This window comes from Balaenoptera borealis (genome assembly GCF_965194805.1).
Source record: "Balaenoptera borealis genome assembly, chromosome: 1".
NCBI classification, from domain to species: Eukaryota; Metazoa; Chordata; class Mammalia; order Artiodactyla; family Balaenopteridae; genus Balaenoptera; species Balaenoptera borealis.
Genome location: NC_138860.1, coordinates 85,488,641 through 85,504,604, shown reverse-complemented (window position 1 = coordinate 85,504,604; position 15,964 = coordinate 85,488,641). Strand labels below are relative to the sequence as shown.

Genomic DNA, 15,964 nt, shown 5'->3' with positions numbered 1-15,964 from the left:
CGAGGCCTTAAGCGTCTTTAGCTCCAGGTAGTGGGCGGGGCAGGCCGTCCTGTTCGTCCCTCTCATTGGCCCTCGGGAGTAACGGACAGGTATCTGCACCCAGCCCGGGCCAGAGGAACCTCACGACACAAGCTAGCTGATCTTCCGCGCGCGGGGCTGGAGTGCGGCCCGGGAGTCCGGGAGAGGAGGCTACGCATGCGTGCAATAAAATACGCTTCTCGGCACCCCTCTGGCTCCGCGAAGGGGAAGTGCTCCTGAGGGAACTGCTGGGGCAAACCCCTAACTTCACCAGGACTTTGCTGGGGTTTTTTTTGCAGCCTACCCCTCTTGCGACCCAGGTTTTTCCAGCCAAATTCCCTTTATGACAAGATTTCCTGATGCGACACTAAAGTCACTTACGCTGCAGCTTCATTTTATTTCTCCAAAAATACCCTCCCCCCACCCCAGAGCATTCTACGAAAAAGTCCCTCTTATCTCGGTCCAGAAACGTGCTCGGAGTACCCTCCCTAACCCCACCTAAATTCTAGCCGGGGTCTCCTGGGCCCTGGTTCATCTCCACGCACCATTTCTTAGCTTGCCTGCTTCAGGAAATCTTTCCTGATTAACCCCGGTGGGAGCGCAGCCATCCCAATTATTCGGGAGAGAGCTCAAGGCCAAGTTGAAGGCAGAGATTCTGGAGAAAAAGGGCTCAGAGCAGCCGACCGACTCCCGCCCCGCCCCCTCCGCGAGTAAAGTCAGGCAGCGGCTCGGGGACACAGCTGTATTGGGAAGGGGAGGCTCCTACACAGTAGGAGGAGGCACGTCCCAGGAGGCCCGAGGACTCTGTACACAACGGGCGTGGCGCAGCCCCGTCCGTCCGCCGTGCGGCCCGCCCGGGGCCCAGTCTCTGGAGGCTCGGAGGGGCGAGTTAAGGCAGCTTGGCTGAGGGAGGTGGGGGAGTGGGAGTGTGCCAGTTCCCCCCGAAAAGCTGGCTCACTGAGGGGGCGAGCTTCTCACCTCCCACTCCTCTCTCGAGGACAGGGGGAAAGACAGTCGGCAGTCAATAAATAAACCCGGGGCGGGCAGGGACCCCGGGAGACTCTCAGAGTCCAGGAAGGCTGGAGGTGTGGAACAAGGAGAGAGGGAGGTGACCTGTCCTTGGACATGCGTCCACGCTCACGGCCTTTGAGGGCATGGGCCTCGAGGGTCCCATTTGAGGCCTTGGAGCAGCTCCCTTTAAAAGTTAAAATGGTTGCCAGTAGGGACGGCCGGCTGCGAGGAAGGCCCGACGAGGGGAGGCTTCAGGGGCACCTGGGGCTTCTCGACGTCCACCCTCTTCAGGGCGCGGCCCCGGTGCCCCTCAGGCCGGCCCAGGTACAGGAGGTGTCTCCCGGCACCCCCGGAGTACCTGGAGGGGCCTCCCGAGGGGACGCGGGTGAGCAGCGCGGGGGGTGCACGGTGCGTGGAGAAGGGCAACCTCCGGCTGCCGCCCACCCCGAGCCGGGGAGCTGGGGCGGAGAGAGCAGGCCGGGTGGCGGGGGCCGGGCGCTTGCCCTCCGGGGGCACGTCCAGCCTCCGAGGCGTTGCACAGTCCCGGGGGAGCAGGCTGGGGCCGGCAAAGAGGGTGGGGGCGGGGGCGGGCTCGGGCGGCAGCGCCCGCGAGGTGAAAGGGGCGGCGGCCGGGGGCTCGGCCTCCTTCCTGGGCGGCTGCGGGCCGTGCAGGTAGCGCAGCAGTTCCTCCAGGGTGGTGACTTCCACGGCTTGCCCGGGACAGCCGGGCGGCGGCGGCCTCACCAGCACGCGCGGCGCGGGGCCGCCCGCCGTGTTGCCGCCCCGGGCGCGGCCCCGGCCCTCCTTGGCGTTGTTCCCGTTCTGGTTCCACTCCCAGGGACCCCCGGCGTGGCGGAGGTGCTTGACCGGCAGCTCCGGCGTGGACTCCGGGGTGGGCAGGCAGGCCAGCTCCGGCGGGGGTACGCCCTCGGGAGGAGGCAGGAAGGTGGTGTAAAGCTGGGGTGTCTGTGCCCCCTCTCCGTCCTTGGACGTTGGCTGCGGCTCTGGGCCCGCCCCGTGCAGACGGGCCAAGCTGCGAAGGGAGAGAGGGCGCGGGAGCCCCGCAGTCTCGATATCCTTGCTCCGACGTCTGTGGGCGCGGCGACAAGCGCAGGAGACCAGGAGGCCAGAGACCGAGGCGCCCAGGGCGAAGGCTGCGGCCACACAGGCCAGGAGGAGTGGGATGGGGACGGAGCGGGAGACTGAGGCTGGCGGGAGGTCCCGTCGCACGCCTGCCGACCGAGAGGAAGGAGGGAGGCTCAGCGAAGGTAGGCCAGCGGGATGGCAGGTTCTGAAGTGTCGCCTCTCTCCTGCTGCTGCTTAGCTCCAACGCAGCTTTGACCCTCTTCAGGAGTCACCACCTCCCCTGACCCCTCAACACACACAACCCACCGAACTACCTTTCACACGCAAGCTAGAGCTTGGGCCTGGGGAGTCCCCATCCCAGCTCTGGCCCCTGTAGCCATGCCAAGAGCAACTGCAAAACTCTGCCCGTGCTGAGGGAGGCGGGGCTGGGAGGGGAGGATCCAAACAGGCGTTATTAGTGAGCACCAAACAGCGATCAGGGAGGGGCTTAGAATTCTTCAAGAATCAGCAGCCCCACACTTCACTCCTGTCCCTCCCAGCCAGCCCCCTTACCCTGAGTGTGAGCTCCAAGAGTGGAAGACTGGGGCCGGGGGTGGGCATCACTGGGGGGGCTTGGGGTCTCAGGGGAAGGGCCAGGACTCAGAAGCACTGGTAACAGAGACCAGGTCAGAGCCAGTGAGGCTCCTGCTCTCCACCTCTGATACCCATTCAGTGGGTCCCCACACCCCCTTTGGAGCCCAAAGGTCCAGAACTGCAGCCTTCATTTTCCTCTGGAAATGGGGAAGGGCTCACCATGCAAGGCATTCTTTCATTTATTTGTTCAAAAACTATCTATTAAGCACCCTATTATGTGCCAAGCACTGAGCTATATGCTAGGTATTTGGAGGATGCTAACCCTTTTCTGAGACTCTCTCAGGGTGTCCAGGGTGCTGGTCTGCTGCTGCCATGGGGCACAGACTTGGGTGAGTGTGGGCTGAGCAAGGTGAAGTTGGGACAATAGAACTCACCATAAGCAGAATCCCCTGTGCCAGACTGACTCCCAGTAGCTCCATCTATGAAAAAGGGAGAGAGAGGGTAAAGATGGGGGCAGAGGGAAGCTTCATGAAGAACCGATGGGCATGACTGTACCACAGAAGGAGAGAAAGACAAAAGCCCACAGCTGGGATGGTGTCTATGGCCATCAGAGCCATGCGCGACAATGGCTACAGCTACCCCTGCCCCTTCTGTTTACCTTGGCAGTCATCATGCTCCATGGATTCCTGGTTCCCAGCTGGATGCACATCAATCCTAGGAGGAAATGGAGGTGGCTCAGTGCAGGTATACATCTTGCCCCCATCCCCCACCCTAGCCCTCAACTTCCTCTCTTAGTGGGGAACTTTCTCCTCAGGAGATCCAGGAGCCTCTCACTTACCCACCAGGTCCCCTGATATCCACACAGCCTCTGGAGCTATCCCATCCACAGTATGGGTCCTGAGAAGCCAGACAGCTCCTAGGGAAAACTGAGTCATGTGAGGCTGGGACCCTCTCCACCCTAATCACATTCCATTCCCCTACCTCTTCCACTCTCACCCTGGCTTGCAGGAGGCTCTTAGCCTGATACTCCCATCCTATCCACCCCAATCCCTAGTCCAGTCCCTGGTTACTGCCCACCTGCAGAATGCTTGAGATACCCAGCCCCAAACCATCCCCTGCGTTTCCCTGCCACCCACAATGCCTGTGTTCCTGTGTGCCTGCAGGCCCAGAGAGCCCACCCAGGCAGGGCCTGACCTCAGGTCCCTCTCACCTCCGACAGGCCCCATGCCGGGCACATCGACTGAGAGGGAGGTAGATGACACAGCCAGAAAAAGCCACAAAGAGCCTGTGACCTTCAGTGTCCAGCTCCAGCCCTATGACCCGCCGTGCTGTTTGGGCTGCCCGCTTCCCACTGCACCTAGGGTGAGGCCAGAAGGAGTCTGAGATGGAGCAGATGAGGCTCCTTTTTCCCTGGGTGAGTTAAAGAACAGAAGGGGGGGAGGCATACAAGCAACTGAGTACAACTCACAGGGCTACTCTGCCCCAACACAGTGTCCAGCTTCTCGCCAAGGCCCTCTCTCTTCCCCACAACTTCCAATATTGGGAGTCCCCACCCCATCCCCATATCCCCATCTACCACTTCACATCCCATCCCTGCTCTGCAGGGGGCCTGCTGGACAAAGGGCTCACCGGGAGGGGCTGTAGGCATCGATCTCTTCCAACAGAATGGGCTCAGGGCCCCCAGATTGCCCCCATGGGGGCAGCACCTTCAGCACTGTCCCATCGTTGGAGCCAAGGAACAGGACTGTGGTATTACTGTAGGGACCAGCCATGCCATCCACAGCTACCTGGGTCAGTAGGGCCCTGGAGGGATAGGCCTCAGGTCAGGACAACCTGACCAGTGGAAGCTTGAGTGTTTCAAGGACAGCACATGTGTCTGGGTACCCCCTTCTCTACCCTTCCCCCAGCCCAGTGTTTCCTTCTTAGCTCTCTCCCTTCCACTTTCACGGGTTCTTCCTCCTACCAATATGATTTACATGGTGGGGTCAGGGAAAGAGAGTGGCTGGTGGGGGGAAGGCAGTGGTCAGCATTTTCTAGCCCCATACCTGCTGGTGAGGGTGAGCAGAGGCTGATGGGTGGCAGGCGGCACGGCAGGGTCCAGGAGTGGGTGAGCCTTGATGAAGGTCAGGACATCATCAGGGAGGTCTCGAGAAGAGGGGAACAATGCAGCCACACCTACTCCTGCACAGGATCCTGGCCTGGTGGACACAAAGGGAGAGGGAGCCTTAGGACAGGGAGCTGGGGCTTAGTTAGGCTCTGTGACCACCAGCTACCCACTGCTCCCAAACATGATTGGTAACCCTTGTTCTGCCTACGCACAGACATTCACACTACTGCTTCCCTTCCCTGCTGCCAACCCGCTACAGCCCCCTCCCCAGGCCTTGGACACCTTGCCCACTTCTCATAATCCCATTTGGGGAGCACACACTGCTTGTTTCTACCTCCACAAAGGCCACCCCCACCCTGCGTACCTGGGGGAGGGGACCCTGTCCTCAGACACAGGGGTCCAGGCCCCATCCAGACTCCTCTGCTCCTTGAACTTTCCCTCAAACCCACGCTCAATATCATCCAGGTAGAAGGCACAGACCGCAGAGCCGGGGATGCTGAGGGAGCCAGAAAAGGATGTGGGCTAGGTGTGGGAAGGGACAGCACAGTTCCTCCTAGGTAAGACATGGCGGCTCCCCTTCATATACCGTATTAGGGCGGAGACTGAGAGGGTGGGGCAGCCCCTGGGGGCCGCGCTAGGAGAAAAACGGTGGGCAGAACAGCAAACTGGCTTTGAATGGAGCTTCTGCTCACTGCCCTCATCAATAGGCGTTGAGAGAGGAACTTGGATGCTGGTGGGGCAGGGGACAGATTGGGCCACATTGGTTAGTCTGGTACCAACCTATTGGTCTGGGTGGTGAAGACCCCAAAGAGAGCAGAGCGGCCATACAAGTTCACAGGCCCTGTCAAGGCCTGTAAGACGTCAAAATAGAAGGTAGAGTCCCCAGGGACAGAGCAGTTGAGCCGCAGCTTCAGGAAGGATGTCCAGTGGCGGTCCAAGGCCCGAGGTGAGCCGCCCATGTCACGCTTACACACACGGGCCACACGGGAGAACTGCACCTGTGTGGGGGAGAGTCGGAGATGAGGAGAACGGTGAGAGAGAACCCCAGGGCCAGCAGGGTGAGAGCAATGTGGTGAGTTAGAGCACCAAGAGACAAATGTTAGGGGCACAGCAAAGGAAGGGTGTGGTCGGTCAATGTGGGTCAAGGTGAGGGACCTAGCAGGATGCGGGGGCAGAGGCCTGGGGGCTACTCCAAGTTGGGGCCTCAGAGTCCAGGGGATTGCGTTGTGGAGGTTAGGGCCAGGCGCTCTCCCCTGAATGACTGGCTCCTCACCATCCAGCAGAGCCCTCTAGCTACCCACCCCTGGTGCCCACTTCCTTACCCTCCCCAGCCGGGCGTCCTCCACAGAGACTTCTCGGAAGAAAAAGTAGACATGGTCTCCATGCTCCAAAGCGTGGACAAAGTGTGGCTCTGAAGGGGGAGTGAGAGGAAAGGTACGGAAGAGAAACTACACCTGTTCAGAAGCTCCTGGCCCCCCACAGCCTCTCCCCTCTGCATACATGCTCACCACTACCACCATCTGCCTGCCATCGACCGCCCCCTGCACCTCCTCCCCAAGAGCAGCCTCCCTGCCCTAGGCCCGCCCTGACCTCGGAGCCACTTGGAGTCGTACTTGGCGGAGCGGAGTGGGGGCTGAGGCCCAAGGCTTCTGTAAACCACAGCGTCACTGGCCTGGAAGTCCGCAGCTGTGGCTGAGTACAGGCTGCCCTCTGGAGGGGTAGGGTGGGGTCAGGGGAGGGCTCAGGGATCCGTATCTTGGCTCTTCTTGGACCTCCCACACCCCTCCCTTGGCCTGACCCTGGCCCCTACCTTCACCCTCCACTCAGGAGCATGGGGGAAAGACCAAATTAGGAAAGGGGCTAACGTGGGAGTTCCCTCCAGCCACATGCCTGCTGCTCACATGCCCAGGTGCACACCTGCAAAGACGGCCACGTTGGACTGGGTGGCATCAAAGGGGCATCGAGCCTGCCCACTCAGCTCCTCACCCTCCTGCTGCAGCGAAGTTATCTGGAGGCAGAGGAAACAGGTTCCTGGAACCCTTGGGGTGTCGCGAGTCTGGCTCCATAGCCCACTTCCTCGTGTCCCCTTGCCTCCTCGCTCCACCCCTTCCGGACCCCTCCACTCTGGGCACTCCTGTTCCCCTACCCCTGCTGGTCCATCCCCACTGAACTGATTGCCCAGCTTGGGTTCTTCTCCCACTCCAGTCCTGATGCCCCGCCCTCGCCTTTGTACCCCATAGCTGCGGCACACGGGGCTGAATGAGTTCGTTCCACAGGCAAGGAGTGTCTGGGAGTCCCAGGGAACGAGAACACGAATGTAGTTGTAGCACTCGTCCTAGAAAATCCAAAATTCTCGGTCAGTGACAGGGCTGCCTGGGACTGGGATGGGGTGGGGGGGTCACAGGAAGTAGGGCTACTCCACTTGAGCCAGGTAGAGCAGTGTGGGGTAAAGTCCCAACTAAGCTATCTACTCCTAGTCCTGTGGCCTTGGGCAAGTTCTTTGGCCTCTCAGAGCCTCACTTTCCTTTTGTGTGAGGTGTGTGAAAGAAGCTAAAAATCATGAACTCCCTTTCCTGTACATTTTCCTCTGTGGACCAAGATGAGAGAAGTGGGGGGGGGAAGTGGGCACAGTGGAGGGCCACTTAGACAGAGCCTGGAGGCAGGGTCATCTCCTTCCCTCAAGATTCTCATCCCACTCCTCACCGTCAGCTTTCCCCGCACGGCACAGTTCTCCATGTCTTGACTCCTCCATGTTAGATACTGGAGGGAGAAGTAGAAGGGGAAAAATCATGGGGCAACCTGGAACCACCTCACATTATGGCTCCTCCTGGAGTCTTCTACCTACCCACTTGATCCCGGTTAGACCTTTCCCAGCCTCATCTCCATGCCTCAACCTCCTCCCACACAGCCCCTCACCTTGTTGGGCACTAGCCCCTCCCCTTCTTCTTGGGCTTGAAGATCGAAGGAGAAAACGTGATCCCTGAAGAGACAGGCAAGGAGGGATCAGAGCCAAGCCATGGATCCCCACCCGAACTCCTGAGCCTCCCACCTTGCCCGTGCTCAGCTGCTCAGGGACAAACAGTGCCCTCTCTCCTCCCCCTGACTCCACAACCTGGCAGTTGTGCTCTGGGTCCTAGCATTCCCACGTCCCATGGCTTATACACCTGCACGTGTCCCCTGCAAGATGTTGCAGTGGCCACACAGGTCCCATGCCTGCCCAGGAGCAGGCCTGTCAGCCCCACAGTGGTGCCACAGCCAGTTTACCGGGCAGCCACTAGCAAGGTCCGGTTCAAGGTCAGGAATCTCTGAAAGTCCAGCCCAAGTTCTGCCACCACAGCATCATCCTCCAGGCCCCGGAACCAGGATAATGGGGAAATACCTAGAAGGCACAGAGAGGTGGGTGCTGAGGACCAGCCAGAATACCACGTACTCCCTCAACACCCTCGCCAACCAGATGAAACCCAGCCACAGGACGTAAAATGGATATGTGAGATGAGTTGTGAGGTATTAATAAAGCTATTAATAAGGCTATTAATAAATGTAATACCAGCTAACTCTGAGCACTTAACCTCTGCCAAGCACTATGTTAGCAGGTTAGATGCATTGTCTCACTTTAGACAACAACCCTATGAGGCAGGTACTAACATTGGCCCCATCTTACAGATGAGGAACCTGAGGCTTAAAGCCATTAAGAAATTTGCACAGCTCGTTTAGCTTGGAAGTGGCAGGCACCCCAATTGATATCCAGGTCTGTCTGACTCCAGAATTGAGCCCAACCCCTTCTTGGAACTGCCTTAGGGCTAGCAATTCCCTTTCACTCCCACATTGTACACTGTCCCATGTGGACCATTTACTCACCCCATTTCTCCCAGCCCTCTCTTTGCACCCTCCCCTCAAGGCTCTTCACAGGCCACCTCAGCCCTCCAAGGTTTCTGCCTCCTCTGACCAACTCCAGCATCCACCTGGCCTGATCACGGAAACCACAGTCATCAGCGTTCAAAGGGACCCCAGAGTTCAGAGAGAGATGATTTAACATTCACATGGTGCTTCGTACCATGTCTGGCACATGTGTTTGCTGCTCTTATCTATCCCCCAACAGTTACTCCCAATAACCTAACTGCCATTCCTTCGTCCTTAAATTTACTCTAAATCCTGCATATATAACAGGAACCTGCAAACAGATAAAGGTCCTTCTCAGAAAAAGTTGGCTGGTGGTTTCCCTCATGGTGGGACCTAGACTTGGTAGTGATAACGTGGTGGAAAGGGAGGCAAGAGGTGTTGGAAACCACTGAATTAGTCTCAAGCCTTCCTTTTGTAGCTAATAATAATAGCAAACATATATAAATCATTTACTTTGTGCCAGACAGTGTTCTCAGAACTTTACCTGTATTACCTCATTTAATCCCTAAATAACTCTATGAGGTAGAATACTATTATTAGTAATTTTTTTTTTTTTTTTTTTTTTCGGCTGCACTGCATGGGTTGCAGGATCTTAGTTCCCCAACCAGGGATTGAACCCGGGCCACCACAGTGAAAGCACCGAGTCCTAACCATTGGACCGCCAGGGAATTCCCGGTAAAATACTATGACTATCTTCATTTTGCAGATGAGGAGACTGAGGCAAAGAAAGGTTAAATAACTTGAAGAGCTCACACAGCTAGTGAGCAGCTTAGCAGGGATTCAAACCTGCTAAGGTTTGGTCTGGCCGAGAGTCCACATTCTTTATCACTGAACAATGCTGCCTGGAAGTGAAGGAAGTAGGCCCACAGAGGAGAAGTGACTGACCTGAGGTGCCAGCTCACTCTACCTGTCTTCTCCCCTTTTCTGGTCAGGCTCTTAGCTTCCTTGAGACTGAGAGCCTTCCTGCACCTTGCCACCCACACACGGGGTCTCAGTGTCTGTCTACCTGCCAAGACTGAGTGCTGAGCTCATATAGAGGGGGCGAGGTACCAAGCACTCACCTTGCAGGTCAGAGGTCAGCAGAGGGAGGGGGTCCTGGGGAAAGGCAGCCTGGGTGTGGGGAAGTGACAGCAGCAACAGCAGTAGCAGCAAGGGCATGAAGCGGGGGGCACGGGGCATCCTGTGTGGGGCAGCTCAGGCCCCAGGGGGTGCCCCCTCACCCATATGCTGGCCCTGAAAGGGAAGACAGAAAAGTGGGGGAAGGGGTCAAATTTCCTCCACCTTTTGAAGCAGGAGGACTCCTTCCCAGGTCTATCCCCAGAAGACCCAGTGCAGTAGGGAGAAGAACCCTCTCTCTGGCACTGCCTCAGTCCCAGCCAGCTGTCACTGTCACTCAAGGCCCTTCCCTGTCCAACTGGCCCAAACTGGCTGGTACGAAGCCTGCCAGCATGACCCCAGGTAAGGACAGAACCCGCCTGCTCCCCCTCCCAGCCTTCTCACTCAACCTTTTCTCCTCTCTCCTGACTGGGCCTGGGACATTCAGTAGGTGACACCTCCTGGCCCCCCTCTTGCTAACCTCTTCTCAGCTATAATTAGACACTGAAGCCTTAAAATTATAAATAGTGACTCCTTGGCACTGGGGAGGAGGAAGAGGGCACCATGTCTGCCTCCCCCCTCCCTCCCGGACCCCCATGGCACCCGGGAGCAATTTAGGCGCTGTGCCCTGGTAGAGGCAGCTGCGAAGCAGCCATCATTGTCTAGGGTTGAGGAAGAACAGAGTTGGGGAGGCAGCCTAGGGGTCTTTGTCCTGGTCTAAGCTCACGCTTCTGGGGCCCTTCCCATTGCTAGGGAGAAGCTGAGTGAGTAGGGAGGGGAGTGGGGGAGGGGGGCTGTCTTAGCCAAAAATGAATCTGCATCAAAGCCAGATCAGAGGCTAAATTTAGCTCTGGCCGCAGCTGTCTGCCCGACCACTGTGCCCCCTCCCAGCCTCCCTAGCCCCCTGTTCCCTCCCTGACTCCTAAGAACCACTGCATGTGCTTAATGTGGGGAAGAGCAGACCCACCCGCTATTAGGAGCCAGGCATAGAAGGGGCTATACTGGTGAGGAGATATGGCTGAACATGTCTCTCCTTCCCTTCCCTTCCCTCTTCGGACTGCCTTGGAATGAAAATATAAATAATTCAATGACAGCCAGGCGATTGTAGCCCAAAGTCCAGGAAAAGATAGATATGGTGGAAGGGACGGTGAGACAGCCCTCCTTCCCACCCATCAGCCTCCATCAGCCTCCCCCAGCCAAGCTGACCCTGGCTGGAACCCACAGTGGGAGGTGTACACCAGCTTCCTGCCTTCCCCTGAAGTTGAAGTGAAGGGCTGAGTAGGCTCGGGAAATCAGGCCAGGAAGGGTGAGACTCCTTCCTTTCTGTGAACAGACAGTCATCCTTCACTAATCCTTAGTTGCCTGTCCCGCCATGTCCCCTAAAGAAGAGACCCTGGGCTTCCAGGCTTAGCCCATTCCATCCAACAACTCCACTCTCGGAGCCCGGACCCACGTGTACCCCACCCACAATCCAGCGTCACTGGTGGGGAGGCTGACGCCAGATGGGGTCCCAAGAGAGCTGGAGGAAGGGAAGGGGTAGGAGCACCTAACGATGACCCCCTCCCCAGGGGCAGAGCAGTCAGCTAGCTAAAGACCCTCTGGTGCTGAAAGGCCAAGCCTCCCTCTGCCACCCCCGCCCCATGTTCCTGGATGTTGGTGCTCCCAGGGGAAGAGAAAGGGACACAGCTTGTCTCCTATCCACCCCCTCCTGCCCCCTCCCCCACAGGTTGCCCTGGGCAACTGGTATCTTCACCCAGGAAACAACTTCAGTTTCAGGCAAGTGGGGAGGACAGTCAGACCCTCTTTCTGCTCCCAGGCCATGCCTGTTTCCATCCGCTGCCCTCAGGAGCTGTTGCCCTTTCCTTACCTGGGGTGGTGACTCCTGTGGGGGTTTGAGGGGGATAGGAGACCTCTGACCTGATGGAAGAAGGGACAGAAGGAGGGAAGAGGCTGAGCTATACCTCCTTACCACATCCAATAAAAGTGAATGTGAACATTCAGGAGAAGTCTAATGAGGCTAGGGTAGGGGAGATGCTGCCCTGGAAGTCGGGGGCACATTGACATTGAGCTTAATTACAAAGGCGCTGGCTGCTTCATGCCCAGAGATGTGAGGGCAGGGGCTGGTGCTGGCCCCTACCCAGAAACTCCTGGAACTGCAGGACCAGTCTTGGGAAAAGGGGTGACTGGGAGAGTTTGGAGGGCATGACGACCACTCCCACATTAAAACCTTCAGAATCCAGCAGCCTTCTTAGCAAAAGCTCCCTAGCTGGGGACAATAGAGGCTAATTTGCATCTCATTTGCATGCTCTTCATTTCTAGGCAAAATGCTCTGATAGCAAGCACCCCCAGCCCCTTCCTTCTTCCCAGAGAGCAGTCCCTGCCTCCCTCCCACCCAGTCTCTCTCCACCCTGCCCCCCACCTTAGACTGGATTAGTCCAGCCTCTAAAAACACTTGGTTGGCCATTGCATTGGCCCCCTAGACTTAACTATGACATATCTTTAAGGGGGCTTCCCATAGCTGATTTTAGGGAGCAGCATCTGAGCGGCCCCCATCCGACCCCTGGCTTGGGGAAAGGCTTACCCTGCCGGGACCAATCCCAGCTGCTTCATACCCCCCCTCTGGAGCGAATGGGGGAGGCCTGGCCGGCTCTTTCTCCCCTTCCTAGGTTCTCCCCTTGCTGGGAAGAGGAAACAGCCCTTCTGTCTCCTCCTGGCCCCGCAGCCACCTCTGGGGAGTGGCCCGGGTCAAAGCCAGATTCTAGCGGGGGCTGGGGAAGGGATGGAGAAGGGGAGACTGGGCGGGGGACAATAGCAGGAAGCCCTCGGGCTGGTCGCCCGCCCCAGTCCACCTTCCTCTAAGGAGCGGGGGGCGCGCCAAGGAGCCTCACGGAACGGGCACGTTCCCTTCTCCAAGACAGTTGCCCCCCACCCTTAGCTCTCAGCCCCAGGCTTGCTACCTACCCTCCCTCCCACCCAGTCCCCAACGAGGATAATCCAGGTGTCTAGAGCCTCGCATGAGGTGGGCCTGAGGCCAGGGGCTCTACGTGTCTCCCCCTCACTGGATCTGGGGCTCCGAGAGGGGCGGGTAGGAGAGTCTGGGCCGGGACCGGGTCCCAGAGCCACGTTAGCGGGAGGAGGGGCTGGAGGGGCCTGCAGGCGCAGACCGAATGGGGATGGGAGCGGGGGTTGGGGAGTGGAGGCGGGTCTCCGAGGCCAGGGAAACAGGGCCAGAGGCTTGGAACCGATGAGGGCGGGCCTGGGGCCAGGGCTGAGCGGGGACCGCGGGCTCGAGATGCAGTCACCAGCTGGGCTCTCCTCCTTGGGAGACCTCGGTCTAACAAAGCCCCAGGGCGAGTGGGGTGAAGAAGGAAGGATATGGGCACTAGGACTGGTGTTTCTCAGGGGCCCCATTCCCGACTCTATGCCCAAGCCAACCCCCTGGGAGGTGCTCAGACTCCCGCTTGCACAAGGACAGAGGTGCAGCTGTAACACCAAAGTCTGGAACGACGTGTTCCCCTTCCCATCCCTGCAGGGGCAACGAGAGGGTCCAGTTCTCCACGGGTCTCGAAGCCTTAATTTCTCTGCTGGAGAGGAAAGAGACCAGGTTTTCCACCCTCTGTACGGTGCGCGCCTCAAATAATTCCTTTCGCGCTCCCCAATCCAAGGGATGCGACTCAGAGAAGCCGGGTCGCAAGAGGTGCCCAGACCCTGAGCCCCACAGTCCCGTGACGGGGCTTGGCCACGGTCCCCTCTTCCCTCCACGCACCCCAACTCCGCTGACCCTCTCCGTCAACCAAGCACACATCGCTCTGGCACCCTCCCAGGCGGGTCCCTCTGGCACTTCGGAAGCTTGCCCCCAGCCTTAGGCGCCCCGATCCTCCCCGACGCCCTGCAGCCCCAGCCCTGCTCCGGGGTACTTGCTCCGAGATCCGGGTCAGTGGAATAGAGATCTCAGCGGGCGGGCAGCGGCCGCGCACCGCGCCGAGTTCGCAATCGGTGGCTGGGGCTCTAGCGAGACGTGATGAACGTCTGAATTGGATGGAGCTTGGATCTGGGCTCCCGGGCGCTGTCAGGTCGGGTGAGCCCTGGATCCCAGTCGCAAACCCCACTCCCGCCGCGGCTCCGCGGAGGAAAACAATGCGACCGCCCGGAGCTCTGGGCCGGGCCCCAGCCGCCCCGCCCGCCTCCTGGCCGGACCCGCCTCCGGCCCGCCTCGGGGTCTGCACAACTAATCCGGCTCTCGGAGGCCGGCTAGACACCGCCTTCTCGACACCTCTCCACCAATAGCCCTCGGAGGAGGAGGGACGCCGGGAGCACCGCCCACCGAGAAGGCCTGGCCGGGAGGTTGAGCTGGAGACCAAAGCCAGGCGCGAGATCCACGGACAGTCGCTGAGACCCGGACAGAGGAGGGGGTCACACGCTTTAACATGGAGAGGCCCTGGGGAGAAATCTCACAACAAGAGAGGAAGGAACAGCAGCTGGGAGGAGAGACAGGAAACCCGAGGACCTCGGCTGGGCTGGGCTGTCAGAGCCGGCGTGACCCTCCCTCCCTCCTTTCTCCTCTCCAATGGCTTTGGCTACCCTGCTCCTGGGTACACCTCTCCCCTACTCTGCCCGCAAACCTCTGTTCCTCCTCTCTACTCTTTTTAAATCAACCCCTTTATTTCTTCCCATGTGCCTCCTCTGGTTCATCCTGCCCCAGATAAGGGAGGCCTAGCATGCACTTGAAGACTTGAGGCCTGGGAAGGGAAAGGAAGATGTCGCTAGGAAGTTTTCCTTATCCCCATCATCTCCCCTCCCACCCCTACTGTCAAAGCAAGATGGGGTTGGGCCAGTTGGCTAGGAACTAAGGAGCCAGGAAGCCAGGGTGGCCAGCAGTGAGGATGTTGGTTGATGGAAGAGGACAGGTGAGTGGGGCTGAAACCAAAAGAGAGATGTGGAGATCGGGACCAACTGACTCAGAGTCACACAGAAAGAGGAGCAACACGGAGACCTGAAAGAGGGAAAATAACCAGCTGCCCCAACACCACACAGACTTACTGCCCCGCAGACAAGGATTAGTGATGTCCCATCTTTCCTCAGAGGGCCCTGGACATCCCTCCAAACAGCAGAACTAACTGCTCCTTCTCCATCCCCACCCTCCATAAAGACCCTTTGATTCCAGGAATGTCAGTGGGGAGGAAGAATGAGGCTACTTCAAACATCACTGCTTGGCTCCCACCTGCTAAGATTCTTCCCTGTGTGGGGACTGGGACAAAAGACGTTCTCAAAATTCCTAGGATAGTGGGTGGCATGGGAGACATTGACATTATTGGATAGTTTTATCTAAGCAGGCACCCCCCCACACACACACACACAAACATGGCCCGGTCTCTGGACTGAAGGAAAAGAGGGGCAGGGGTTTGCTACTTCTGGACAGTCTTTAATGGACTGAGATCAGGGTGGGTAGCATCACTGACTGGGCTAAGCCCCAAAGTAAGCAAGAGATATAGACATATACACACACAATCACAGAGACAGAAATGGAAGGTGAAGCAATGAGATAAACAGAATCAGAAACAATGGAACAATACTTACACAAAGATAACTGCAGAGGGGTCTTGGGTCCAAGGTTCAGTGGTCAGTCGGGGCTGTTTAAAGGCTGGAAAGAGGTTTTTGGGAGAAAGACACCTCAAAATATAGAGGCACTCAGAGATTGAAAGAAATGTCCCCAGCTCCTAGCACAGGGCTTAGGTATTAAAATATGTGCTTATTGAATAGATTAGTGAATGGGGATTAAGGTATAACTCACTTAAAGTTTTAGGGCCCAACTAAAATCTCAATTCAATCCAATACATATTAAGCACTTACTTCAAATACAAACCACTGTGAGATGTAGTCCCAGTCTTTAAGAAAATGACCATTTGAACTAAAACAAGACTTACATGTACTAAATGATTAAAAAGCAATACCAAGGGACTTCCCTGGTGGTGCAGTGGTTAAGAATCCGCCTGCCAATGCAGGGGACACCGGTTCGAGCCCTGGTCTGGGAAGATCACACATGCCGCGGAGCAACTAAGCCTGTGCGCCACAACTACTGAGACCTCGTGCCACAACTACTGAAGCCCACGCCTGTGCTCCACAACGAGAAGCCAATGCAATGAGAAGCCAATGCACCGCAATGAGGAGTAGCCC

The 15,964-nt window shown here is 57.8% G+C and overlaps 1 protein-coding gene and 1 long non-coding RNA gene across 9 annotated transcripts; one reads left to right on the top strand and one right to left on the bottom strand.

Moving 5' to 3' along the window:
- Positions 1-746: 746 nt before the first annotated feature.
- On the bottom strand, positions 747-13,967 carry SEMA6C (semaphorin 6C). Of its 8 annotated transcripts, none has more exons than XM_082361488.1 (20): positions 13,708-13,965; positions 11,658-11,707; positions 9,757-9,928; positions 8,060-8,174; positions 7,712-7,775; positions 7,499-7,555; positions 7,029-7,130; positions 6,713-6,803; positions 6,386-6,505; positions 6,118-6,206; positions 5,576-5,793; positions 5,160-5,291; positions 4,734-4,886; positions 4,318-4,491; positions 3,899-4,045; positions 3,527-3,604; positions 3,347-3,402; positions 3,123-3,167; positions 2,668-2,763; positions 747-2,261 (listed from the first exon to the last, which is right to left on the bottom strand). In XM_082361488.1, the coding sequence occupies exons 3-20, from the start codon at positions 9,872-9,874 to the stop codon at positions 1,216-1,218; spliced, it is 2,901 nt and encodes a 966-aa protein (XP_082217614.1). In that variant the 5' UTR covers positions 9,875-9,928; positions 11,658-11,707; positions 13,708-13,965; the 3' UTR covers positions 747-1,215. The 8 variants fall into 8 exon arrangements, with proteins under 8 accessions (XP_082217614.1, XP_082217615.1, XP_082217616.1 ...); XM_082361489.1 differs by having other exon boundaries at positions 13,712-13,965; XM_082361490.1 differs by lacking the exon at positions 13,708-13,965 and adding an exon at positions 12,372-12,716.
- LOC309614298 lies at positions 2,167-3,951 on the top strand. Its single transcript, XR_014236097.1, has 3 exons — positions 2,167-2,297; positions 3,355-3,432; positions 3,908-3,951. It is a non-coding gene; the product is annotated as an uncharacterized lncRNA (long non-coding RNA).
- Positions 13,968-15,964: the final 1,997 nt, after the last annotated feature.

What these genes read in the sequence shown, in the direction of transcription:
- SEMA6C (XM_082361488.1), bottom strand. Translation starts at nt 9,874, where the DNA reads ATGCCCCGTGCCCCCCGCTTCATGCCCTTGCTGCTACTGCTGTTGCTG. An exon ending in CCGTGCGGGGAAAGCTGACG is followed by an intron (nt 7,131 to 7,498) that starts GTGAGGAGTGGG and finishes TGGATTTTCTAG; the next exon opens with GACGAGTGCTACAACTACAT. An exon ending in CACAGGGGATTCTGCTTATG is followed by an intron (nt 2,764 to 3,122) that starts GTGAGTTCTATT and finishes CTCTGTTACCAG; the next exon opens with TGCTTCTGAGTCCTGGCCCT.